At 30.3% G+C, this 25,629-nt stretch overlaps 5 protein-coding genes across 5 annotated transcripts; all 5 read right to left on the bottom strand.

Moving 5' to 3' along the window:
* Positions 1–1,341: 1,341 nt before the first annotated feature.
* Positions 1,342–2,851, bottom strand: LOC119661874 (nucleosome assembly protein 1-like 1). The gene is made up of 2 exons (XM_038071379.1): positions 2,770–2,851; positions 1,342–2,580 (listed from the first exon to the last, which is right to left on the bottom strand). Exons 1-2 carry the CDS (start codon positions 2,789–2,791, stop codon positions 1,418–1,420), a joined length of 1,185 nt encoding a protein of 394 aa, XP_037927307.1. The 5' UTR covers positions 2,792–2,851; the 3' UTR covers positions 1,342–1,417.
* Positions 2,852–4,104: 1,253 nt separating this feature from the next.
* Positions 4,105–5,771, bottom strand: LOC119689238 (nucleosome assembly protein 1-like 1). Its single transcript, XM_038104023.1, has 2 exons — positions 5,634–5,771; positions 4,105–5,339 (listed from the first exon to the last, which is right to left on the bottom strand). The coding sequence occupies exons 1-2, from the start codon at positions 5,653–5,655 to the stop codon at positions 4,201–4,203; spliced, it is 1,161 nt and encodes a 386-aa protein (XP_037959951.1). The 5' UTR covers positions 5,656–5,771; the 3' UTR covers positions 4,105–4,200.
* A 3,617-nt stretch (positions 5,772–9,388) lies between these two features.
* LOC119688479 (sperm flagellar protein 1-like) lies at positions 9,389–10,072 on the bottom strand. The gene has a single exon (XM_038103155.1). It carries the CDS (start codon positions 10,070–10,072, stop codon positions 9,389–9,391), a length of 684 nt encoding a protein of 227 aa, XP_037959083.1.
* A 6,332-nt stretch (positions 10,073–16,404) lies between these two features.
* On the bottom strand, positions 16,405–19,127 carry LOC119688478. The gene is made up of 2 exons (XM_038103154.1): positions 17,229–19,127; positions 16,405–17,175 (listed from the first exon to the last, which is right to left on the bottom strand). Exons 1-2 carry the CDS (start codon positions 19,056–19,058, stop codon positions 16,405–16,407), a joined length of 2,601 nt encoding a protein of 866 aa, XP_037959082.1. The 5' UTR covers positions 19,059–19,127.
* A 5,253-nt stretch (positions 19,128–24,380) lies between these two features.
* On the bottom strand, positions 24,381–25,178 carry LOC119688477 (probable prefoldin subunit 5). Its single transcript, XM_038103153.1, has 3 exons — positions 25,065–25,178; positions 24,790–24,999; positions 24,381–24,539 (listed from the first exon to the last, which is right to left on the bottom strand). The coding sequence occupies exons 1-3, from the start codon at positions 25,158–25,160 to the stop codon at positions 24,381–24,383; spliced, it is 465 nt and encodes a 154-aa protein (XP_037959081.1). The 5' UTR covers positions 25,161–25,178.
* Between the last annotated feature and the right edge of the window lie 451 nt (positions 25,179–25,629).

Below are 25,629 nucleotides of genomic sequence, written 5' to 3'. Positions count from 1 at the left end.
TATGAAATTGTGAATCTTTTGACTTACAAAAATTGCAGAATTGCCACACAATATTCCACGTCAACCATTCCAGCTTCTTGGTTGAATTAACTGAGAAGAGTTCGAATTGAAGAATTGTCAGCATTGCTTTAATTTCATTCTACATTGTACTCTGACATATTATTTTAGTCTATTAAGATATACCAGATTTAATCACCAATTACAATGGTTGACATGTATCAATATTTCTATGGAAAAGTTTTATTTTAGAAAAATACGAGAAAGTCTTCCGCAAACACGACTTTGCGCTGCCCAAATGCAAATCCACACTTCGTCTAAAAAGTTTTAGTGCAAAAACAAATTTTTCGGAAAATTTAAATAAATTTAAATTTGGCTAAAGTTACAGTACTACAGGAATCAATGGAATGTCATGACGCTAGCATAGTTTATCTTTCAGATTTTGCAAATAAAAATGTATGTTGACGGGATATATTGAATTAAACCCAATATACCGTTAAGATTACCACATCTTTAGATTACCCAAAGAAAAGCAATTATTCCAAGCACCAATATCTGTAACTAGATAAGAAACGAGAAGAATTTCTAATATTAACAGACTTCCTGAGTGCAAAAGCAAACCATCTTACAAAGAAAATAGCAAACAAAAAAATACTTAATACATCAGAAACTACACTGTTAAATCGTATATTCAGTGTATTAAATATATTAAAATCTGAAACGTATGTATAAAACAACCCACAATCATGAGTCACCAATTTAAAGTGCTACAGAAGTAATTCCCTCAGAAGATTTACAATTATCTTAATTTGGTACAGTTTTTATTATTTCGCGCAAATTTTCTTCTTGAACATATTCCTATTCTACGAAACGTTAATTCCATAAATCGTTTTCTGAAACAAGTCACTATTGCTCTTTGCACCACAAAGGCACAAATTTACTATGATATACCAGTAATGATTTGAGCAATATTTATACGTCCATATCCATATGTCCCTATGTGGTGTACTTCCACAAAAATGTACCTTCTTTCCCAGCAAATTATTTCTCTGTACTTATTCATAAATTGTAGGAAACATCCCATATAATGGATAACTTAACACTTTTATCTTGATAATATTGCAAAAAGCTTTAAAGGTTTTCACTATAAACGTTTTGACATTTATAAGTCACATCTTCTATATATAACGTTACACTTCATTAACAAATGTACAACTTTGGTACGTAGATTCGAAACATGTGGAGTTATACGTATATTGTCGAACTTCACTCAATAATGTTATTCATTTTTTAATACATATTTTTTTATAAAAAAAAACAAAACGCAAGATAGATGCACTCGAATTTTATTGAAATTTGCTAATACAAATTATAAGAATTAAGTACTTGAGTTATGTATTAATTAAATGTTTAGCAAATGTCACTCCGAATTACATTTATTGTCCACTAATGAGTCACCAACAACATCTGCACCATCGACAACAGTAGGAGATGCAACCTTAGAAGCGCCCTCTTCATTTAAATTATCGGAATTATCGGAATCATGGGAAACATTTGAATTTGCTAACTTATCACATTTGTCCCAATCATCAGAATTATCTAAGTCTTCATTTTCCGACTCATCTTCATCACTTGAATGTGGATCAAATTCAGGCATTTCACCGGTGAAGTACAAAACAGCTTTCGGTATTACACGTGAGTGAAACAAAAGTCCAAAATTATGATCAATAATTAGGGACGCTCCCATGTCATTTTTTATAGATTCCGCTGGATCAAAAAACTTAAAAAAAGACGGGCGTGGAACAGTCATAGAAACAATTTTATTTGTATCATCTCTGGAGATTCCCTTAACTGTTTCTAACGTTAGATTCATGTCTTTCTTCCAATTTATCACGCAACCTTGACTATTGCAAATACGAGGCCCACTATGATGAAATGGCATTTTTTCGTCAGGATCAAAAGTCAAATTGTATTTTTTAGTGAGAACCTCGTTAGTAAAATAATCATTTTTTTCAAAATAGAATTCAAGAGTAAAACCATTTGTTTCATTGCACTTTTCTCTTATATCAATTAGTTTTCTAAGGAGTGGCTCGTCATATTCCTCTATTAAATGAGCAAGCGCACTCACATTGCGCATTACTGTTAACCAAAAATTGGGTATGCCGATAGCATCACCAGACAATTTTTTATACTCCTTCAAGTGTTCCTCAAAGTTATAATTATTCTTTGTATTTTCATCATCTGCGGCTACCTTCCATTTTACCTCTTGCTTTGATGGATCAAACTCACCAGAAATAATTTTAAATCTTTGATCATAAAATTGTTGACACTTGGCAGCGTGCTTTACCTCTAAGTCATTAATTTCCTTGTAGAATTCAGAGTCTATCGCACTTTGATCAATTTGAGCATTCTTCAAAACAGTGATGCGATTTTGAATCGCCTTAGGGAAGGTTTTCACCATGTCATGAAGAAAATGACGGCGTTCGGCAGAATTGATGAGTCCCGGTAGAAAGCTCTTGGACTTCTGATCAGGGAAAGTTGCGCTACATGGACCACCTTTAGTGGTGCATTTACTCTTTATTGCTGAAATAAAAGTAAATTTGTTTTTAAATAAACTCGTAAAATCGAAAAGGGAAGAATATATATGCAAAACTTTCAAAACACCCCAGTTTGCAATTAAAAAATGTTTACATATAATACCAGTCTACAAATATATATTTAGAGGCCATCCATTGTACATAATATACAATATTGAAAAATTCATTTACTCACCGAGTTTTGAGCGTTTTGGCATTATAAAGTTCAATAATATGCGCTATGCAGAAGATAATTCAATTGACAATGTACTTTGGGAGTTTTCCAATTATGGAAACAAATATAGTAACTGAGTTGATATTTGATGAGTTAAGAACAATTTTTATTTTTATTTTTATTTCTAACTAATTTTGATATAACCCCGCATGCTTGTCGAATATGTATCAATAATTATATTGACTATGGATATATGTATTACAAACAAACAAATACGAGCAGAATTACAGTTTCAGGGGTGCTCCGATTTGATGTCGATTTGACGACAGATCGTGATAAAATTGATTGCTCTGAGTAATTTTTTCACTGCGTTGTATATCGATGCCTCAGAAGTTTCACATAGGAAGAGAATTTTATCCTCCATGCACATGCGCTGTACAATGGCAAATTTTTTGAAGAAAAAATCATTTGAAGCACACAAAGTATTTCAAATGTTTGAAGAATGCATTGGGCAACAGTATTATATTCAATCAAATACCATTTATTATTATCTACCATATATTATGAAAACTTTTAAAATATTTACTATATTTCGTACTAATAGAAAAATTTAGATTAGCTTGATTCACACAGATTGATATTCACAATGCTCCGTGGTTCTCTACTGTGCAATTAGCACTTATTGATTGATTCAAGACATAAGATTGATCCCAAGAGTACGCTGAGGTGTCATTAGGCGAATAATAAAAGTAACGTGAACTGCAAAAGAACCTTATGTTCAACATGATATTGCGAAATGAGAAGCGACAGGGGATTTCTCTTTAGATGGAAAAAGTCAGGTAAAGAATTGCACGAGTGAGAGGAAATTGAGATGTATAGATACAGAAATAAGGCCCGCGAATTTAGGCATGGAATATTAACCCGAACGAAAACGATAATGTGACTGCGAATACACAGTGTGTGTTGAAGATATTTTGTTTTTTAAAACGCCTGTGTTGTAATAATAACATCAGTTCCTTCTCTGGATAATTGTACTCGGAATCCGTATTTGAATATAATGATGCTGAAATCTTACCATAAAAATATAATGAAGTGAGTGCTTATAATCCGCGACTCTGTCTTGTTCCTAAAAGTAATGACCACAAATGCACACTGTGACAAATACAGGCAAAAGACCATGAATAAATAAACGACATATACCCATAACCTTACTATATCATTTATTTTATTATAGTGGTTTTAGTTGAATGCTGTTAAAATATTCAAATAATAAATATAGGTAAGGTATTGTGGGACTTCAATTACAACAATGCTAGTAACTTATTTTAAATATATCGTCTTTAAAAAAAAACCATCTATATGAAATTGGAATTTATTGACATTCTTAAGTGCATTTTATAAGATAGATATAGATGTGGTTAGGAAATATGTTAGTTAAATGTTCAACATTTTTTATTGAGGATTACATTCATTGCTCACTAATGGGCTGGAATTAGTAGTAGCAGATGCACCTCCAGCAGCACCTTCTTCATTTAAATCGTCTGAATCATCTAAATCTTCTGAATCATCCGAATCATCTGAATCATCTGAGTCATCGTTTTCTGACTGATCTTCATCACTTGAATATGGATCAAATTCAGCCAATTCACCAGTGAAGTACAAAATAGCTCTAGGTATGATACGTGTGCGAAAAAAAAGTCCTAAATCATAATCAAGAGTTAGGGTCTCTCTAATATCTTCATCGATGGATTCTGATTCTGATTCTTGCACAACCGGTGGATTAAAAAAATGAAAAAAAGAAGGACGTGGAACATTTTTAAATAAGATTGTATTGGCGTTATCTTTAGAGGCTTTCTTCGCCGTCTTTAATGTTATGTTCATATCTTTTTTCCAATTAATACGACAGCCTTCAGATTTACACACAAGAGGCCCATCATATTGAAATGGCATTTTTTTATCAGGCTCGAAGTTCCAAGTGTATTTTTTAGTGAGCACCTTATCAGTGAAATAATCATTATTCTCAAAATGAAATTCAATAGTAAAAGAGTTTCCGTCATAGTTCTTATCTCTAATATCAATTAGTTTTCTGAGGAGAGGTTCATCATGTTTCTCTACCAAATGAGCAATCACATCCACATTGCGAAATATTGTGAGCCAGAAATTGGGTATGCCGATACTGTTATTAGATAGTATCTTGTACTCTTTTAAGGCTTCATCGAAGTTGTGGTCCCCTTTTGCATTTTCATCATCTACGGGTACGTTCCACTTTGCTTGTTGCTTAAGTGGATCAAACTTACCAGAAATTATTTCAAATCTCTGATCGTAAAACTTCTGATACTTGGCAGCGTACTTTACTTCCAACCTACTGATTGCTTTGTGGAATTCAGAATCACTCACAATTTGCTCAATTTGAACGTTCTTCAAAACTGTAATTCTATTTTGGATTGCCTGAGGGAAACTTTTAACCATGTCATGAAGAAAATTACGACGTTCGGCAGCTCCTAAAAATCCAGGTTGAAATTTCTTGGACTTTTTGTCAGAGAAAGTTTCGCTACATCGACCTCCTTCAGGCGTACACTTACCCTTTATTACTGAAATATAAATAAAATAATTTTATACATATGATATCTAATAAGAAGAAAATAAATGAAAGACTTTTGAAGAAACCCATTTCGCAATTTATGTGTATATGTGTAGATGTTTGGAGAATGAAACGGTTGTCGCTCCGAAAGAATAAATCAGATATATAGTAAAGATTAGATGTTTGTGCTAATTGCAAGGTTGATGCACCAATATTAGAAAAGTTTAAATGTGGCCCACGTTAAACTTAAAACAAACCTTTTTCGTTTTACATAAGATAATAATGAAAAAAATTATTTACTCACCGATATTCGACCGATTTGGCATAATAAGATTTAACAAGACCCGATATATAAAAAGGAATGTACTGCAGCAGTCTCATGAAAACAAGTGTAGTTATTAATTTGATATTTGACAACTCGAGAAAAATTTTTATATTTGACTTGTTTTGACAAAATCTTGCCTGCTTATCAATTATACATTAAAAAAATTTTTAACTAGGAGAATATGTGTTAGAAAGCATGATGTCCGGTCATGATTACAGTTTCGAAGGTGCTGCAATTTGACGACGGTAAAATTGATCACTCTTACTAAATCTTTCATTATTTTATATGCCGACACAGCTTCAGATATCACGCTTTTTCTGGTAACTAAATTGTTAAGTATTGTCTACAATATTCTTTGTCAGGTCCAACGACGCAGGTACAAGTAAGTTTACACTCTCTCCGGCTTCCTTTTTATTTTTTCCTTTTTCTTCTCTTCTTGCCAATCGTGTCCGTAGAAAACCTGACTCAAATTTAATGGATTCATCCTTCATAGTAGGAAATGAATATTGATCGATTGGGATTTGATTTATAAATCCAGTTACAATTTTTTATGGAATCGCAATGGCCATCTGGCTATGTGCCGTTTTCAGTTGCCAATTCTGTCAATCGAGAACTTTTACTATAGTATAGGTACATGATCTGGAACCGGTGGTAGAAGCCATACTGAAATATACACAGGATAACGAAATTCGATAACGAAAATTTATGTCTAACTAGGTTCTCCAATTGGATAATAATTAATTTTTTATTCGATTTATATAACACATTGTTTATATTATGTAAATCTTATAACTAAGTGAATAAAACAAATAAATATTTTTGGCAGTATACATAGTGGCTCACCTTACCATTACCTATACGTGATAACATTACATGTTGAACAATATTGTAGAGAATAATGATACAATATTTTAATAATATCGTTCAAGTCCAAAGAAGATAATATAATCATAAATACACAGGAGGGGTTTATATAAACTATTAGTTCCAACCTACAAAATAAAGAGGTATATACTTTCTTAAGATGTGATTCAATTTCTATGTATAAAGTAATTTTAAACTATATCTCATATAGTGATTCAATTTCTATGTATAAAGTAATTTTAAACTATATCTCATATAATCTCATATATATATATCTTTATTATAATTAATAAAAAAATATCTCTAGATCCTTCACATCTGATTTTCAAGCCATTCTGAGCTGTTAAAACATTAAAATAATACTTATTATGTTGCACTGATCAATCAAAAATGTATAATATAACCATGAATGAATATTATTTTCATAGTGATGAATATTATAATATTCATTTATAACATTGTTAAAAAATATATGTAAATTGTGCATCAGTGACTAAAACTATCTATAATTCTACGATACTCAGGTAACGGGTCTGTAAGTTTACTGTAGTTTTCAGCACAATGCATATTTTACAATATTCTTTGGCAAGGTGCAAATGATTCTCGACTTGTCTAAATCATAATTGGATTGTCTATTAAACAAAAATTTTTATCTATTAACTCGAAGTCTGCAATCGTCGTTATATTTGTCTGGTTGTTATTTTGTCTGTCAACTATCATAACTTTTGCTTTGAAAGTGTTAATCCTTAGTACTTATGCATGTCAATTTTTTCATTAGTAGGGTGAGCGTATTTTCATTGGATCCCAATATGATTGTGTCGTTCGCATAACGCAAGTTATTAATTCCTCCTGTAGATATGATGACATTCGAATTTTCGAGTATAAATCTCACATGTACTCAGGATATACGTTAAACAATACTGACAAAAGAATGCAGCTTTGTTATGCAGCATATTGTTATTGTTGTGGATTCACATATGTGTATATATATGCTCTCATGCCACAAACGTAATCAGATGATTTCCCCTTGTCTGTCTAAATAACAGCTTTTGGTATGACATATGATTTTAAGTAGTAGCCAATGTCTTTCTAATATCATCATCTATATTTTCTAGATCTCGCATGACCAGTGGCTCTAAGAAATTGAAAAATGAATGACGTGGCACTTTATCCATTTCTTTACTGCCATAACTGTTAGGTTATGTTATGTTTCTAAAAAAATATTTGGTGTTTGGTATAGAGTTTTTAGTCTAGTATTTTGCTGTTTCGCTTTGGAGGACCATTCGTTAGGTCCTGAAGAGTAACTCTGCTGTTGTACAGCTTTCACAGCTTTCACAGTGTGGTATATAACAACTGATGTAATGATTTCCCAAAATGACCAAAATGATTCGTCGACATTTGCCAACAGTCAAAGGAGATAACATCGATTAACAGCTTTTTATATTATAAAACGGGCATGTTGGCAGGCCAAACTTATTTATATTCCAAATCTATGTAATTTTGTTTGTTATAATCAAAAAGTTATTCTTCAATATAAATTAGATGGTAAACCCGAGAATATAAATACCTCCAGCTCAAAAAGTACCCGGATTATGTAAATAAAACACACAAATTTAAATTTTATTCCAAATTTATTTCATCTCCTTCAAAATATGCTTCTTCTGAAGCGATACACATATGCCAATGCTTAACCCAATCTTCCATACACTTTTCGTAGGCCCGTGCAGGTGTGGCTTTTAGTTAATTCGGCGAATTCTCTTTTACCTATTCAATCGACTCAAAACGCTTACCACAAAGGGGCAGTTTAAGTCTCGGGAACAGGAAAAAGTCACACGGATCTAGATCTGGCGAATATGGTGCCTGAGCGATGACAGTGGTGTTGACAGCCGTGTTTGGTCAAAAAATCGCGGACAACAAGAATTTTCCATAGTAAAAATTGCTGAATGCACTTGAGGTAGTCTCACACTAACAACTGCTGTAAACAAATTAATTGACAGATGGTGCTCAAATTTGTACCATATGTCAAGAAAGGGTGTACCAACATAACAAAAAAAATTTAAGGAGTAGTTAACAAACAACAGAATAATTTTTATACTTTTTGAGCAGAAGGTAATTTCTAGGTGAAGGTTATCAAAATCATACCGAAATTTGAAGATTTGAAATCTTACATTTTACAATTTTAGTATTTTGTGAGTCAGCTGAGGATACAATATCCTCGAATACATTCCTCGAACTTGTGTTGTGTTGTATGTTGTCTAGCTTCGTGTGTATTCTATCATAACAAATACATTTTTTTCCTTCTGTCGTTTATATTTTTTTACGTTTGTTATGTCTACAACTAATTTATTCTTATCGTATTTAGAGACTTATTTTTTAGAGACTTATTTTAACACCGTATTCATTAGAAGTGCAAACCGAACTCATATGATGAGTGTACACATATATCCGTTATATGTAATTGTACATATTTTTGTATAAACAATTTTTTATAAAAATTATATATTGTTTATATAATATAAACAGCAAAACAAAATATCCACGAAACTTTCTCAATCATCACAAACTTTTTAACCAGGCAATTTATGTAGCATACGGCATGTATTAAAGATAAAAAATATTATTGGTGAGATCTCAGATAAATATACAGAAATTAAAAGTCATAAAAATTTTGTACCATCTCATGTTTATTAAAAAAACTTTAAAAATTATATGCCATATTTTTTAATTGTTAAACAAAACTCAATTTGGAATTTTAAAATTAATAAACAAATTTCTTTAAACCTTTGGCATCACTTCATACCGTTCAAGCGATGTACATTAATCTCGTTAATATATGCGACTTTATTCTATTTTTGAAAGCCTTTTAACTTTTAAGAGTTGGACATTAAATATAGTGTTTTAGTAAGTTCATCTATGTGCTCTTGTTTTATTTTCACAAGATTTTCTAAAGACTGAATTTTTTTTTCGCTCACAGTGAGTTCCTTTAAGTTTCTTGCTAATTCCTTAACACATTCCTCATACTCTGCATAACTGATCATTTTCTTTGGCACCTCTACAGTGGAAGCCTCAACCTCTTCAGTGTTGATTACATTGATTCCTGCATTTCCAATAGACTTCTCGGAAATAGATTTCTCATCGATAGAGGAACTTTCTTCTAAAATAGACTTCTTTACATTTGAAAGCAATTCTTTTTCAAATGTCATTACTTTTGTAAGCAGAACTTCAATTTTACCCGTCTCGCATTTTGCCAATTGTTCCAACTTTGATTTGCTAAGTTTCATATTTAGCTTACTAAACACCTTATTGTTTATCGTTTCCCAATTAGCCAGCTTAGACTGATACCCATGGCACCCAGAATAGTTATGAATATCGACTAGTTTGGGTACAATGTCTTTTAATAACTTAGCCATCAAAACTGCATCAGAGAAAATCTTATTTAATTTTTCAGTTGGAATTTTATGATTTTTCAGCCATTCAAGCAAGTCATCGTCTTGAGACACATTTTTTGAGACGTGTTTTGAGTCGCATCCATGTTTTGCATTACGTGAGTTCATTTTTAAAAAAGTTTTTCAGAAATTAATTTGAGTAATGATTATACTAACAAATATTTATGGTACAGAAAAAATATTAAAAAAATATTTTAAGCTTTGTTAACTTAAAACATAAAATTTATTTCAAGGTTTACTCTGTATTTTTACATATCACATTATCAAAGATTTTTTTATTTTTTCGGCTCAACTAAGTTGTAATATTTGTTATTATTCCAATATCTGTGTAGATAAAGAGATTGTTAGGTCCATGTGAGAAGCAATCTTTGTCTAGAACTTAATCGCACAGTTCTAAGGATAAAGCCTGAACTCCGTTTGTTTGTTACATTTGAAATAAAAAAATGTTTTTTAATATTATATTTTAACAATTCTATTATAAACTATAATGTTATCTTAAGGCTAAATTATAAACAATATTTTTTTTTTCCATTTTGAGCATTTATATTATATCATATATATTATATTATATTTATAATTTATAAATTATATATAGATCAGAAAGTTCTCCAACACGGAAACATGTAACACACAGCTCCCAGTCCACATACTTTTAATGTTTGACCTTAAGATTAATTAATTGTCATCGCCAATACCAAAGGAATCGGAAATTTCAATCGTTTGAATTAAATTGGAATATCGGTTGGTGTAATTTGTATGCGCGTACGCAATAAATTTTCTCCTCTGAATTTTCCACTTAATATTATTGATTCAATTAAGTTTTCCATACTCTCTTTTATAACTGATCTTGTTCCACCACATAATTTTGGTGGATTTGAGCAATAAAACAATTGGTGAACTAATTTAAGTAAATGGTGGTAAAAGTAAATTGTATGGTGGTAGTCCCGGCAATTTAAGGGAGTTTAAGAATTCTGTGAGATAATTCACATTCTCACCTTCATCTACCATAATATCCATGAATTTTAACGATTTTAATTATCGTGCAATAAACTTGAATTCTGAAATTAATTAAATCGACATCTAAATTTTTGGCTGTCAGAATCGCCATCAATAGCTATGAAGCCATGAAGATTCTGAAGCTTATGAAGATTCTCTCTGCTACCTAATTTCTAGCTATAGACTTTAAATTATTTGAACGTTATCCCTGTCAATGTGGTGATTTTCCGTTATATATATAAAATATATAGAGTATATTTCTATATTTTATATATAAAGTAGAATATATTTCTGAGTTTATTAAAATGCTTTAAAAATATATTAGGAGTATTCAGAATGTCTGTGTATCGTTGGATGTTTATCATTGCAAACTTAATTAATCGTGAAAGTTTAGGTTAATTTTTTCTTGCCGATAATGGCGTGTCTTTTTATGACGAAAGAAACTATTTAAAAGTTAGACGGATTCGAATAGCAAAGAAAGGACAAAGACAAAAATTTTTTATTTTTAATTTATTGATCAGTCAGCCAAATTTCAATAAATTAAAAATAAAAAAATTTTTGTCTTTGTCCTTTCTTTGCTATTCGAGTCCGTCTAATCATGAAAGTATTGTGTGCATATAAGTCTTGTAAATATTAAGAACAGCCGATTTTTGTTTTTGTATTTATTTACTTGTAAAATATACATAATATACATAATTTTAACAATGTCAAGAAAAAGTAAAAAAAGAATATATTGAATACTGTACTGGATTGAATTAAATAATTTTAAGAGCATTCATGTCAAAAGAATACACCTAATAAAACAACTGGAATTAAATATGTTAAGAACTAAGAAGTCATTATAAAAGTTAGTATTACTTGGTGCTCAATTTATTATAAATAAATGTTTTGTTTAATCATAAAAGGAGATAAAAAAATTATAAAGCAAAACGAATTATATTTCTTTGAAGCTTCATATAAAATTTATATATACGATTGTAAAAAATTTTATATATAAATTTATGCAAGTCATTTTTACAATATAAAATTAGGATTTTGTGTTCTAAAATATACACTTCGATTCTTCGATTTATATATACATAAGTCTCACTCGAAATTCATTTTAAACTAGATCAGTGGTTACTTACAAATACTCTACGTGATGTCTCTTTAAATTTCAAGTGATAAGAAATACCTTTAGACAAACATAAACTAATTTGGATGGAACCATCGATAGCATCCCGGTTTATCGTCCATATTATCGTCTATGGTGCCATCTGATTCATTTGCGTTTGCATATTCATCAATAACATGATGAAGAATATGTTTTGCACCATCTGCCTCCAAAGCGATGACTCCAGAACGCTTTATTAAATCCAGTGTAACCTCAAATAATTTTTTCTCTGCAAGGTCTTCATTCATGCCAATTTGCGGAGCATACGGACTATGAAAATCCCATTCATATACTGAATCAGTAATATATTCATTATCTAAAAGCATAAATGAGTAGATTATTATGTCAACTTACTTTCTGAGTCACTTTGACTTGTACAGCTTTGGGATGAAGCATCAACGTTCGGGTTATTGAAATAGTTAACACTTGAAGCACTTCTTTTAAATTTAGCCAAATTATTAATTAATTGATGAGCTTTTAATGCAATGAGAATTTCATCTAAAGCAGTAGGTGGCTTTCTCTCACATGATGTTAAATGAGATTCGTAGGAAGGATGAGCTGCATTTGCCTCAAAAGAATTTATTTTTTGTGTTTCTGCATAACCAGACGGAATCAGCGTGTTACCTGTGAAGAATAATATTGTGATATCTGTGGTATATGATTTTAATGATAAATTGAATTCCACTTACATTTTGGTGCTACTTTTCCTTCATTTAATAAATGCTCGACATCTGATGACGCATACCTCTCGGGTTCTCACTGGGCGGCCAAAATAAAAACACTTTCCGCTTCAACTAACGAAGCTATCTTAAATGATGTTAATATCTGAAATGAAATTAAGTCAACTTACAAAGTGGAGCCACTTTCTGGGAACATACTTTGAAGCATCTGAGGCCGTACAGCGCTCACGACTTTTTCCGGGAGCCATAACGATAATATTTTTCTGAAAATAAATGATTATTATTACAAGTGTTACTATTATATTTTATAAGCTTCTTTATTAGATTCACGTCTAAATTTAAAATAATTTTAAATAACATACACTGATCCTGTGCAACTATATTGTTGAATAAAATAAGGTTGTGAAATGTTTAATTCAAACGATTTTTTACAATAAAAAAGTACTTAAAACTAATTTTTTTTATAACTTTAATCGAATTGTTATTGAATTCACAGACCACTTATGTGAAAGACCTAAAGGTGACCAATTATGTCTCGCAATCCAGATCAGTGGAGAGATTTATTGAAAAAGATCAAAGGTAAGCAACTGATGACTAAATATATGTATACCTATATAAAAAGATTTTCTACTACAAATATGAGTACTAGAATAGAATAGACGTTGACGTTTACCAAGTTATATGCCAAGTTAAACACAGTGTTTTGTGTACTCCATTAGAGAACTTCACTTTTCCTCAAAGATAAATTTAGATTTATTTAATTGGATTGAATTTTAGAAATTAAGAAATTTGTGTACTAGGATTTTTTTTCAGGAACGTGCAATGGTTTTGAATAGGTTAGCTAGGATTTTTATTCGACTTTGGTGAAGCTTGTGAAACTGTCCATCTATTTATATTTTGTACAAGTTTTGTTGCTTTATTTAGTGTAAGTCAGTTTATTATAAATAAACTGATTGTAAATTGCAGGACTTTATTTAGTGAAGAAAATATCCGGACTTCCGGAATAATTTAGTGAAACACACAAGATTGTCGAATAATCATGGATAACGAGTATCAATTCGAAATATTAGTTTGCCTCTGCATAGAAATAGTGACGATATATCTGTTAAAATAACGATTTCAGATATAACATAAATGTTATCAGCTTCTTTATGATTTGTTACTTAATTTGAAATAAATCACTCTACAAACTAATAGTAAAATGTTTATTAATAAAATTGAATATATTATTATTGCAGTTAATACTCTATAGATGGTACTTTTTTTAACATTTCATGTACTTGAACTTTTATTATATTATAGATTACAATGTATTTAAAAAAAGGTCCCTAACGCTCCAAATCGGTTTTTTATATCTACTTAAAAGGGCTGTTGATATCTTATATTAATAATTCATATTCATCTTTAAGTAAACTGTATAGTACATTTATATAGTATTTATGATTGCTTCCATAAAAATAATGGTATTTACAAAGCATTTTCTTGCTTTATACATAGGTTTCAGAATATACTTTTGAAATATTTTTTAGTTGAATATATTTAATATAATGAATTGAACAGATAAGATCTCTTATTAATGTATTCATTTTTATTATTTACTTGTTAATGGTTGATGTTATTAACTCATTTCGATCCGACTGGTAATTTCACTTTAATCGAGTATATATCTTTGCATATAATAGTTATCTTTTATATTATTTTTTTGTAAAAATGTATAGTTTATTTTAAGAAGAAAAATGAATGGAAATTCTATTCCAATTAATTGGATCGAAATGGGAGACATTTTTCTTGAACTCTAAAATTAGATAAATTTACAATTAAGTAAAAAAAAAATTGTTGAAAAAATAATTGTTAATTACAATAATCAATAAGCCCTATTTTATATATCCATACCTTTCATTCGAATACATTGACCCAAAATGCTTAAAATTTATGAGTAAAGTTCACTGGTAATTTCATTTATTAATCGACCGATATGTATAGCGATTTTTCATGTAAACAAGCATACTAAAACTAATAAGTTTTGCTACCGAACTGATGTGTGCCAGACTCTTAGTTCAAAAATTGTTCGTAGTATATGGAGTTGTTCTGAAAAATGCCAAGAGAAAATTGTATAACACTTGAAGAGGTGATGTCTATTTTAGAAACAGAAAAAAATTATGATGAAGGAGCTAGGAGAATACAATTGTACTCTGAAGTCAATGGTGTTTATATGCCGCATAATGTCGGCGAAGTTAGTGATGCCAAATATTGGCCTATTGATAAGTAAACTTACCATTCTATATCTCAGGAACGGCTAGTTACTGGCCTATTAATAAGTAAACTTACCATTCTGTATCTCAGGAATGGCTGGTTCCATTTTGATGAAATTCGAAATTTATCTTAATGTGTGCAAAAAACGACACTATTAAAATTTCCATCAAAATCGAACCACGGCATCAGGAACCGGGCCGTAATGGGTTAATTGCTGAGAAGTAATGCCTTTGCCTTTTTTAACCGAACAAACCAAACCTGTACTAAACTTTCGGAGTTCAATTTTCAAGTGTTTTGAAACATTTTGTAACTAATATGTTGGCTTGGTTAGTTTTTCTTTAAATTTAACAAACGAAAAAATATTCATTCATAATATACTATCGATTTTTTCTGTTCTTTCCTCTCTCTTGATTTTATCAAATGTCAACTATTTCAACATTTCTTATAATCTAACGAATGTTATACTATTAATCACAAAAAATTATGGATGAAAATCAACACCTTCAAAATTTCTCTATTAAATTTATTTATTTCTCATTTATAGAGATCACTTACCTATATTATCCGAGAATTAATACATAATAAAGACGGACAAATAAATAAAGAATTTTTAGTAATTAATGACATCCATAATATCATTAATAATTGAAGTAATGTTACTGTTTGGTAGTGTTAATAAAAAATTATGTTGTCTAATATTATGTATTTTTCATTATTTGTATTGTCTATATTAAAACTATACGATATACCCAATATACAATATCAGTACAATTATACCATATCCATTTAAAAACTTCAGTTTGATTTTAGTATTGTGTATGGCTGTATGGCTGTATGGGTGTATGGCTGCATGGCTGCATATCTTATCTTATGTTACTCTCAAGTGATTCATTGCATATTCATTTACAGGATAAGCCGCTACATATGTTTTATTAGAGTTTATATGAAAGGAGTGTTTTTAAACAACATAATAGATTAATAACAGAAATAACTACAGGATATAATGTCGTGTGTTCCATTGTTATCGACCAAGGTACATGAAATCGTTTTCCATTCATTTGATCATTTGATAGACATTTGGCGGTTACGGATCATAGTGGAAATGCGTAATCTATACACCTCTTATCTCTTACCACCTATCTGTAATATTCTTTTGGAATTATTTTCAATTTTGAAAAATTATTGCAAAATATTGGAGATGAATCATGTTATACAAATATACAAATACAAATATACTTCTAATCATATTTTCTATTCTATAGAAATTTATTTCATACAAATTTTGGAACAATTACAATATTTGAAAAAAAAAATAATAAAATTAAACACTCAAACTGCATTCAAGCATTCAAAATGTTTTATTTTAAATCTGCACTTGTATCGCCTGCTTCATTCTCTTCTTTCGAACCACTTGATTTGATTGGAACCACTTCTGGAACACTTGATTTTAAATCTGCACTTGTAGCGCCTGCTTCATTCTCTTCTTTCGGACGACGTGAATTGATTGGAACCTCTTTTGGAACGCTTGATTTTAAATCTGCACTTGTATCGCCTGCTTCATTCTCTTCTTTCGAACCACTTGATTTGATTGGAACCACTTCTGGAACACTTGATTTTAAATCTGCACTTGTATCGCCTGCTTCATTCTCTTCTTTCGGACGACGTGAATTGATTGGAATCCCTTTTGGAACGCTTGATTTTAAATCTGCACTTTTATCGTCTGCTTCATTGTCTTCTTTCGGACGACGTAAATTGATTGGAATCTCTTTTGGAACGCTTGATTTTAAATCTGCACTTTTATCGTCTGCTTCATTGTCTTCTTTCGGACGACGTGAATTGATTGGAACCTCTTTTGGGACGCTTGATTTTAAATCTGCACTTGTATCGTCTGCTTCATTTTCTTCTGTCGGACGACGTAAATTGATTGGAATCTCTTTTGGAACGCTTGATTTTAAATCTGCACTTGTATCGCCTGCTTCATTCTCTTCTTTCGAACCACTTGATTTGATTGAAACCACTTCTGGAACACTTGATTTTAAATCTGCACTTGTATCGTCTGCTTCATTCTCTTCTTTCGGATGACGTGAATTGATTGGAACCTCTTTTGGAACGCTTGATTTAAATCTGCACTTTTATCGTCTGGCTTCATTGTTGTTTTTTCGGACGACGTGAATGATTAAACCACTTCTGGAACGCTTGATTTTAAATCTGCACTTTTATCGTCTGCTTCATTGTCTTCTTTCGGACGACGTGAATTGATTGAAACCACTTCTGGAACACTTGATTTTAAATCTGCACTTGTATCGTCTGCTTCATTCTCTTCTTTCGGATGACGTGAATTGATTGGAACCTCTTTTGGAACGCTTGATTTTAAATCTGCACTTTTATCGTCTGCTTCATTGTCTTCTTTCGGACGACGTGAATTGATTGGAATCTCTTTTGGAACGCTTGATTTTAAATCTGCACTTTTATTGTCTGCTTCATTGTCTTCTTTCGGACGACGTAAATTGATTGGAACCTCTTTTGGAACGCTTGATTTTAAATCTGCACTTGTATCGCCTGCTTCATTCTCTTCTTTCGGACGACGTGAATTGATTGGAACCTCTTTTGGAACGCTTGATTTTAAATCTGCACTTGTATCGTCTGCTTCATTGTCTTCTTTCGAACCACTTGATTTGATTGGAACCACTTCTGGAACACTTGATTTTAAATCTGCACTTGTATCGTCTGCTTCATTGTCTTCTTTCGGACGACGTGAATTGATTGGAACCTCTTTTGGAACGCTTGATTTTAAATCTGCACTTGTATCGCCTGCTTCATTCTCTTCTTTCGAACCACTTGATTTGATTGAAACCACTTCTGGAACACTTGATTTTAAATCTGCACTTGTATCGTCTGCTTCATTCTCTTCTTTCGGACGACGTAAATTGATTGGAATCTCTTTTGGAACACTTGATTTTAAATCTGCACTTGTATCGCCTGCTTCATTGTCTTCTTTCGGACGACGTGAATTGATTGGAAACTCTTTTGGGACGCTTGATTTTAAATCTGCACTTGTATCGTCTGCTTCATTTTCTTCTGTCGGACGACATGAATTAATTGGAACCATTTCATTAAGTAGCTTGCTTTGAAGACTTGATAATTTATTTTTCAGTTCCCGTACACCCATAAGCACAATATTTTCTGGTTTTAAAGCACCTGTGGTCTCCACATTAAAATAAATTTTGTTCGGTTCGGTGTCGAATTTGTATGCTGCCTCGAACTGTTCATCAGTCAGTTCGGTATGTTCACTTTTTGGCCACTCCTTTGGTTGAGGGTAAGTAGTATGACGGAATTCATTATCGGGATCATATTCGAAGCATACGCCGCCTGTTGGATTCCACTTAGCATGTTCTCTTCCAATACCTTTCTTAGCCATGGCGCATAACTTAAGCTCTTGACCTTTTCGTAATTTCACAATTAAAATACTGTCTTCATATATATCATTTTTATTATCTTTTTCGTCTACTTCGTTCTCTTCTTTCGGACGACGTGAATTGATTGGAACCACTTTTGGAATGTTTGATTTTAAATCTGCACTTGTATCATCTGCTTCATTCTCATCTTTCGGACGACGTGAGTTGATTGGAACTACTTTTGGAACTCTTGATTTTAAGTCTGCACTTGTAACATAACGAGTTTTTTCGGCATCGCACTTTACATCGAGTGTAAATTCCACACTACAACTATCACAAAAATCTGAACAAACGCAATTCCGCCAATACTTTAGTTGCTTTACCATATCATCAGAGATTAATGGTATTAACCCAAGACGGTGGGCAATGAATTCATCTGAAAGAACTGACGAATTTTTCTCTATTTGAACCCAATCGATAGCAAGCGTTGGGGTTTCAGCAATGAATACACGGCGTAAGCTATTAGCGACGCTCAAATCAGTGCCTTCCACAACGAATTTGACATTTTCCTTTGTCAATTCCTTGATTTCGACTGTAGGTTGATTTCCGTACGGCATTGCAATATTTTTATTAATTTTCAATGTTAAAATAAAGAAAATCCTCGTGGCGCAAACTACTAATGCAACTAATGCTTTTTACTGTCAGAATGAAAATTATTTAGAGTTGCCAGTTCACGCAAATAAAATAAATTGCATAGAATAATAAAAACAATAAGACCTTATTCAGACGTTGGAATACAATGAAACATATACACGAATTAGTGTTTGTAATTAAGTAATTTAAGAATTATAACAAATTAAAACAAGTTATAAATAAATTATCAAATAAATCAAATGAAATGAAGATTAACAATAATTCATCATTAATTTTAAAGACGATAATTGCATATACCACAGATCTGCCATCCATACTTAATAAGTTTTTTAGTACGGAATATGAAACCGTTTGAGTTTATTTTATATAAGTACTGTTAAAAAATTGAAAAATGACAAAAAAATTTAACAAAATTAGTGAACAGTTTACTTCTCACATTATTTCACATGATTTAAGGCGAAACATGTGGAATGCAACCACTAACAATAAATTTCCCACATGGGAAACTACAAGGAAAAATTTAGAATATCTTTTTATGTTTTATAAGTGAAATGTAAACAAATAAAAGTTAACGGGAATCAATTTTACTAAGAGTACATTCACACTGTATCATTTAGGCACATGCTCATTTATATAAATGAGTGAACGTTTACTTTATATTGAGCTCATTTATGTAGCTGATAGATATTTATATGAAATAAAATAACTTCACTTAACAATACATCACACAAAATGAATTAAATATGTAACTGATATATGAAATCATTTACATACTACATTATATGTATCAATTATATGTGCAATTAATAAAAACAAAGATTTTATTAAATACTTACGTTTTCAAAATCTTTCTTTACAGCTTTATAGCATTGACAGACGAGCGCACTAAATTATCATTAAGCAGCCTTAAATGATCATTTAAAAAATACCCTGACAGACGGTATAAATGATCATTAAGAAGTTACTGTAAGCAAAATCTCATGCTCTTCCGTCCATGTGTGGGGCTTAAATTTATTAATTTAAGTCATCTAAAATCAAAAGATATATAAAATATATAAAAAAATATATATAAAATATTTAAAAAAATATAAAATATATAAAACTATAACGAGTACTTACATTTACCAATGTTTCGAAATATGTTTTGTTTACAAATAGCTTGAAATTTGTTCCATTTTTTATTTCGTTTCACTCTCATATGCAGCATTACCATTTCTAAAAACCTAAATGACGAATAAATTGGGTTAAATTCGATCATTTAATGACCATAAATGATCATTTAAAACTGCTAAATGAGCAAATAAATTATAATTTAGCCCCTTAATGATAATTTAGCTTCCGTCTGTCAATGCTATTAAAGCTTCACAGCTCAGCTGTTGTTTGTTTACATTTTACATATAAAATTTATGACACATATTTCAAACTTTGGTGATTTTCCTTGTGGGAGATTTATTTCCAAGGGTTTCATTCGACATTTTTTGTCTTAATTAAACTGTTTCATTGATAATGAGCTCATTTCTTATAAATGGCATTTATGTTAAAAGCTCTTTGTATGATAAGTCATTCCTATTAGTGGCTATAATGAACAAAATCGCCTAAATGAGACGTGTGAATGTGCTATTAGAAAGTTAGTACTCAATAAAGCGTTTGTTTTTATTATATGAGTAGGTAATAGAAATACACAATACATATATACATAAATGATTTCATATATCGGTTATATATTTAAGTTCAAGTTTGATCAGTTTGTTAATTTCAGCTGAATAACGACGAAAAACTTTAAAGAAATTCTGAAAAGATTAAAACTGATAGTTTGTGTCTTCTTTGTTCAGAATAAAAATATGAATAAGAATAAATAAAAATCATTTCAATATTGAAACTCAACTATTGGTCATCTTATTAAAAGTTCAGCAAATAAATCATGTTCTGGAGTTTAGTTATGAATAAAAACCTAGCTATTGATAGCAACTAAATAGTAACTAATTTGGCAATAGCAATATAAAAAGCTAGTGGCAAGCAACGATGCTGGGAGGTCCAAACCGGTATTGGAACACGAAATATTTCTCAGTTTATTGATTTGGTGGGAATAGCAGCGAATAGCAAAGAAAGGAAGAAGGGACAAACACAAAAATTTATTTAATTTTATTCCAATATTTTCATATTTGATTGAATTGTCTTGTTCGAAGAATAATGCGATTTTTCTGATTTTTTTGCAATTGAAAGTTTGTTTTATTATCTTTAAAGCAAAATAAAATTTAATTTTTTTATTTCAATTAAATTAATTTTTTAATAATTAATAAATAAGTGAATCTTTTAATATTTAATTTAATTTAATAAATAAGTAATTTAATGCCTATTTATTTTACCGTACATTATTCTGTAATATAATTGCTTAACATTATTAATAAAAATGAAATGCTTATTTAATTATGTTTTTGAATTCTGTACAAAATTAATCACTTATCCATAAATTTATTTTTAATTAATTGAATTTCTGACTGACTATGCAGTAGTTGTCTTTGAAAATATTCGTTGATGGTTTTAGTACATATATAATTGCTGATCCTTCCTTTAACCCATATTCGCCCATTTTGGTAACTTCACTTACTAGCACTTTAATCGAGTATATGTATCCGTATATAAAAGTTATCTATCACATTATTTTTTTTATGAATATATGGTTTATTTTGAAAAAAATAAATTGAAGAAAACTCTATTCGAAATAATTGGATCCAAATTGGATGGGAAATGGGAGACTCCAAAATCAGATAAATTCACAATTACGTAAAAGAAATTATTAAAACAAAATATTTGAAAAAAAAATTCAATAATCAATAAGACTTTTTTTTAAATATCCGTACCTTTCATTCGAATACATTGACCCGAAATGATTAAAATTTATGAGTATAGTTCTCTGGTAATTTCACTTACCAATGGGCCGATACGTAGCAAATGGAAGCTAAATTAATTTTCGAGGAAAATATTACTGTATAATGCAAAATGACAAATTTGTTTTGACCGTATAATTTTAAATTAAATAAATGTAATTTTATACACGAGTATTATTATTATGTACTTATATTTTAAATAACTTCTACAATAGTTGAAGCAATTGATAGTTTCAGTGTATTTTAAGTAACGGTACAATATTGATGTAATATATATTGATTATATGATTTATTGTACGGCGGCATAAGTCCGCATATAAGCATATTAGAGCTAATAATTTTTGTTACTTCAAAATTTGTTCGTAATACATTGAGCTGTGAAAAATGCCAAAAAAACAATTCCTTAACACTTGAAGAGGTGATGTCTATTCTAGAAACATAAGATAGTAATCATGACGAAGCTAAGAGAGTACAATTATCCTCTGAAGTCAGTGCTGTTTATATTCCATTAGACGATCAAGTGCAAACAGAATGTGTTGCCTTTACTGTAACGCCTCACGAAATGCGCCGTCTTATTGGTTTCTTATTTTTCAGTGAATTTCATAAAATTCTTGAATGGAGAAAATATTGGTCAACAGACCCATGCAGTATATTTGATAAGAAATATGATGGTGAATGCTTGGAAAGTGCATGTTATGGTTCCAGCTCATGAAAAGCAGAAGCCATTTTCGTAATTACAATTTCGAACAAACATTGTCAATGATTTATTGACATCCGAACCAACATATCCAAATTCGGTGATAGTTGAACCTATATGATTCAACTTCCTCAAATTTGGGTTTATTGTTAAAAAATTGTGTAATTCCAAACTTGGCTGTTCTCATTTGTAGGGCGAGTGTTAGGAAGCTTCGTTGCTTGTAACAGATAATCCTTTAGTTTTTTGACATCCTATTCAAGCCCAAAAAAATCAAAATTTAATATATTAAAATGAAATAAAAAATTTGAATTTAGATTAAAAATCAATGGATAAAATACACATTTCACTCTTAGGACTAACTTTACAATATAACTGATATATACATATACATTCAGTAGCATATACGAGTATATAACGATTTCAGATGTAACATAAATGTTATCAGCTTCTTTATGATTTGTTACTCAATTTGAAATAAGACACTCTGCGAACTAATATAAAAGGGATTATTATTTAAATGGAATATATTATTATTGGAGTTATTACTCTATAGACAGTACTTTTTTAACATTTCATGTATTTGAACTTTTATTATATTACAGATTACAATGTATTTAAATAAATGTCCATTATGATCCAAACCGGTAATTCATATCTACTTAAAAGGGCTGTTGATATCTTATATTAATAATTCACATTCATCTTTATGTAAACTGTATAGTAGATTTATATAGTATTTATGATTGCTTCCATAAAAATAATGGTATTTACAAAGCATTTTCTTGCTTTATACATAGGTTTCAGAATATACTTTTGAAATATTTTTTAGGTGAATATATTTAATATAATGAATTGAACAGATAAGATCTCTTATTAATGTATTCATTTTTATCCTATACACATTTCACACTTAGGACTAACTTTACAATATAACTGATATATATATATATATATATTCAATAGCGTATATAACATATGAATTGGAAATATTTATATTTACTTTAAGCATGGCTTCAAATATATTTTTTTAATATTTATTGTATAAATTTTAGATTTGAAGTTTTAATACATATTAAATTTTATGATGTGTAGAATGAGTAGATGTGAGTGAAATAAATTTTTTTCCATATTTTGCTATTGGGCGCAAGCTATACAAATACATCAAAATATGTTGTGTAAAGAATAAAGTAAAAGTGTTGACAATCTTGTGTCTTTCAATTAATAATTACGGATATAACTTCACCGACAATAATCATACAACTTATTTTAAGCAAAGAAAAGCCAAGGCTAGTAGGGCAAGCGAATACAAAAAGAATTTTATGAAACCCGCACCAAAAACTAATAAAACTGTGTTATGTTATGCACAGTTTACGTCCAAAGACGCTAGTTCTCTGTTTCATCACTAATCAGTAGTCTTTTAACCAAAGTGATGAAGCACAAACAGCCTCGTCACAGCGATCAAATTTTAACAATTCTATTTTGACTTGTACTACCATCAATCGACTTCATTGAGCTTTAATCAATGATTTTTTAATATGCAATTTTTGATTCTATTCAAAAATTATTTTGGAATAGTCATACATTACTAAAATGTGATGATAACATAAATGTTGGATCGCAATGTAGATTTTTCTTAACCACAAACACAAAAGTTTAATGCGAAATAGTAGATATTAAAAGTAAGATATATATTGTTCTGTTTACGACTGATTTGAAGCTGCTTTCTTTTTCATTTCTAAAACCCCAACGATGGCATCGATAAACATATCCTTGTGTAGTCGCACCTTCTTCACTTTCTCTATTTGTTCCTGAACATATACGATTCGTTTCTCCAAATACTCCTTGGATTCATCTAAGTTCTAAAATGTAAAAATATTTAAATAAATTGTCATATTAACAAAAGTTAATACATAATTAAAGTTAAAACTATTACACTCACTGACCATTTATCTATAAATTAATGTGCAAAATTAAACATATCTGACTTATTTTCGCAAATTTAAATGAATAAATGAATAAATGGTAGGAACTGATATAAATTTAGCTGAAGGCAACATTACCTCTCACTGCACGGTAACGACTATTAAGACCAATGTGAAAATTAATTACCTTTTCAATATAATATCCGGCACCAATATTTAATAGGACATTATTTGGATCCTTAATGCGTCCGTTCACGTAAAGGCTACTGGTAAGCGGAACTAAGACTTCACGGTTTTCCCAATTGGGTTGGATTGCATCTAACGCTTCCTTAGATGCAACAAACTTTTCCTTGCAATCTTGAAGAGCTTGTTGCGACTCTTTTAGAACAGCACACTCCTATATAAATAAAAGTAAAATAAAAACGTTCCAATATCAAAATGACGTCCTCGTAATACACGCACTTGTTCAACAGTATGCTTCATTCCAAACAACTGGTCCAGACTCCATGTTGTTAAGTCCACTTGGACGAGTGCTTCATCTTCACTAGTCGATGCCATTGTTTAACTTTATTATGACTCCAGAAACTACAGAACAGAATCCATCACTTCAAATGCTAAATATTCAATGTAAAGTCGGTAATCGCTGCAGTGCAATGAAAATTATTTTACATATGATTGAAGTGTTGCCACCTTTTCTTTAAATTAATTTTTGATTAATGTTTGAATGAGACATGATTTATTTTCTCATGAAGAATTAAAACATTTTATTTCCACACAATTATTTTAAACTTAAATACTTTTTTTATTGAGCCTACAGAATGACTGTAGGCTTTCTTTCGATACTTTAAGATTAATGTTGGCGCGGTATACAAGAATCATAAGTCTTATAATTCCAGCAATCGTTTGTATATATAGAATATATGAATTTCATCAAATAGTAAAAAAGTATTAAGAATGTCTGTGCATCGTTGAATGTGCATCATTGCAAAGTCAAAGTCTATTGACTGGTTTTGAGGGCACCACTTTC

The sequence above is a fragment of the Teleopsis dalmanni genome, chromosome X (assembly GCF_002237135.1).
Source record: "Teleopsis dalmanni isolate 2A chromosome X, ASM223713v2, whole genome shotgun sequence".
Lineage (NCBI taxonomy): Eukaryota > Metazoa > Arthropoda > Insecta > Diptera > Diopsidae > Teleopsis > Teleopsis dalmanni.
This window is presented reverse-complemented; position numbering and strand designations above follow the sequence as displayed.

Bases quoted from the DNA above. Each gene is read 5' to 3' on its own strand.
- LOC119661874 (XM_038071379.1), bottom strand. From the start codon at position 2,791: ATGCCAAAACGCTCAAAACTCG. The intron at 2,581-2,769 runs GTGAGTAAATGA...CTTTTATTTCAG, and splicing joins GCCAAAACGCTCAAAACTCG to CAATAAAGAGTAAATGCACC.
- LOC119689238 (XM_038104023.1), bottom strand. From the start codon at position 5,655: ATGCCAAATCGGTCGAATATCG. The intron at 5,340-5,633 runs GTGAGTAAATAA...TTTATATTTCAG, and splicing joins GCCAAATCGGTCGAATATCG to TAATAAAGGGTAAGTGTACG.
- LOC119688479 (XM_038103155.1), bottom strand. From the start codon at position 10,072: ATGAACTCACGTAATGCAAAACATGGATGCGACTCAAAACACGTCTCA.
- LOC119688478 (XM_038103154.1), bottom strand. From the start codon at position 19,058: ATGCCGTACGGAAATCAACCTACAGTCGAAATCAAGGAATTGACAAAG. The intron at 17,176-17,228 runs GTTTAATCATTC...AGACGATAAAAG, and splicing joins AATCAAGCGTTCCAGAAGTG to TGCAGATTTAAATCAAGCGT.
- LOC119688477 (XM_038103153.1), bottom strand. From the start codon at position 25,160: ATGGCATCGACTAGTGAAGATGAAGCACTCGTCCAAGTGGACTTAACA. The intron at 25,000-25,064 runs GTGCGTGTATTA...TTATTTATATAG, and splicing joins TGAAGCATACTGTTGAACAA to GAGTGTGCTGTTCTAAAAGA. The intron at 24,540-24,789 runs GTAATTAATTTT...TTTACATTTTAG, and splicing joins CCGGATATTATATTGAAAAG to AACTTAGATGAATCCAAGGA.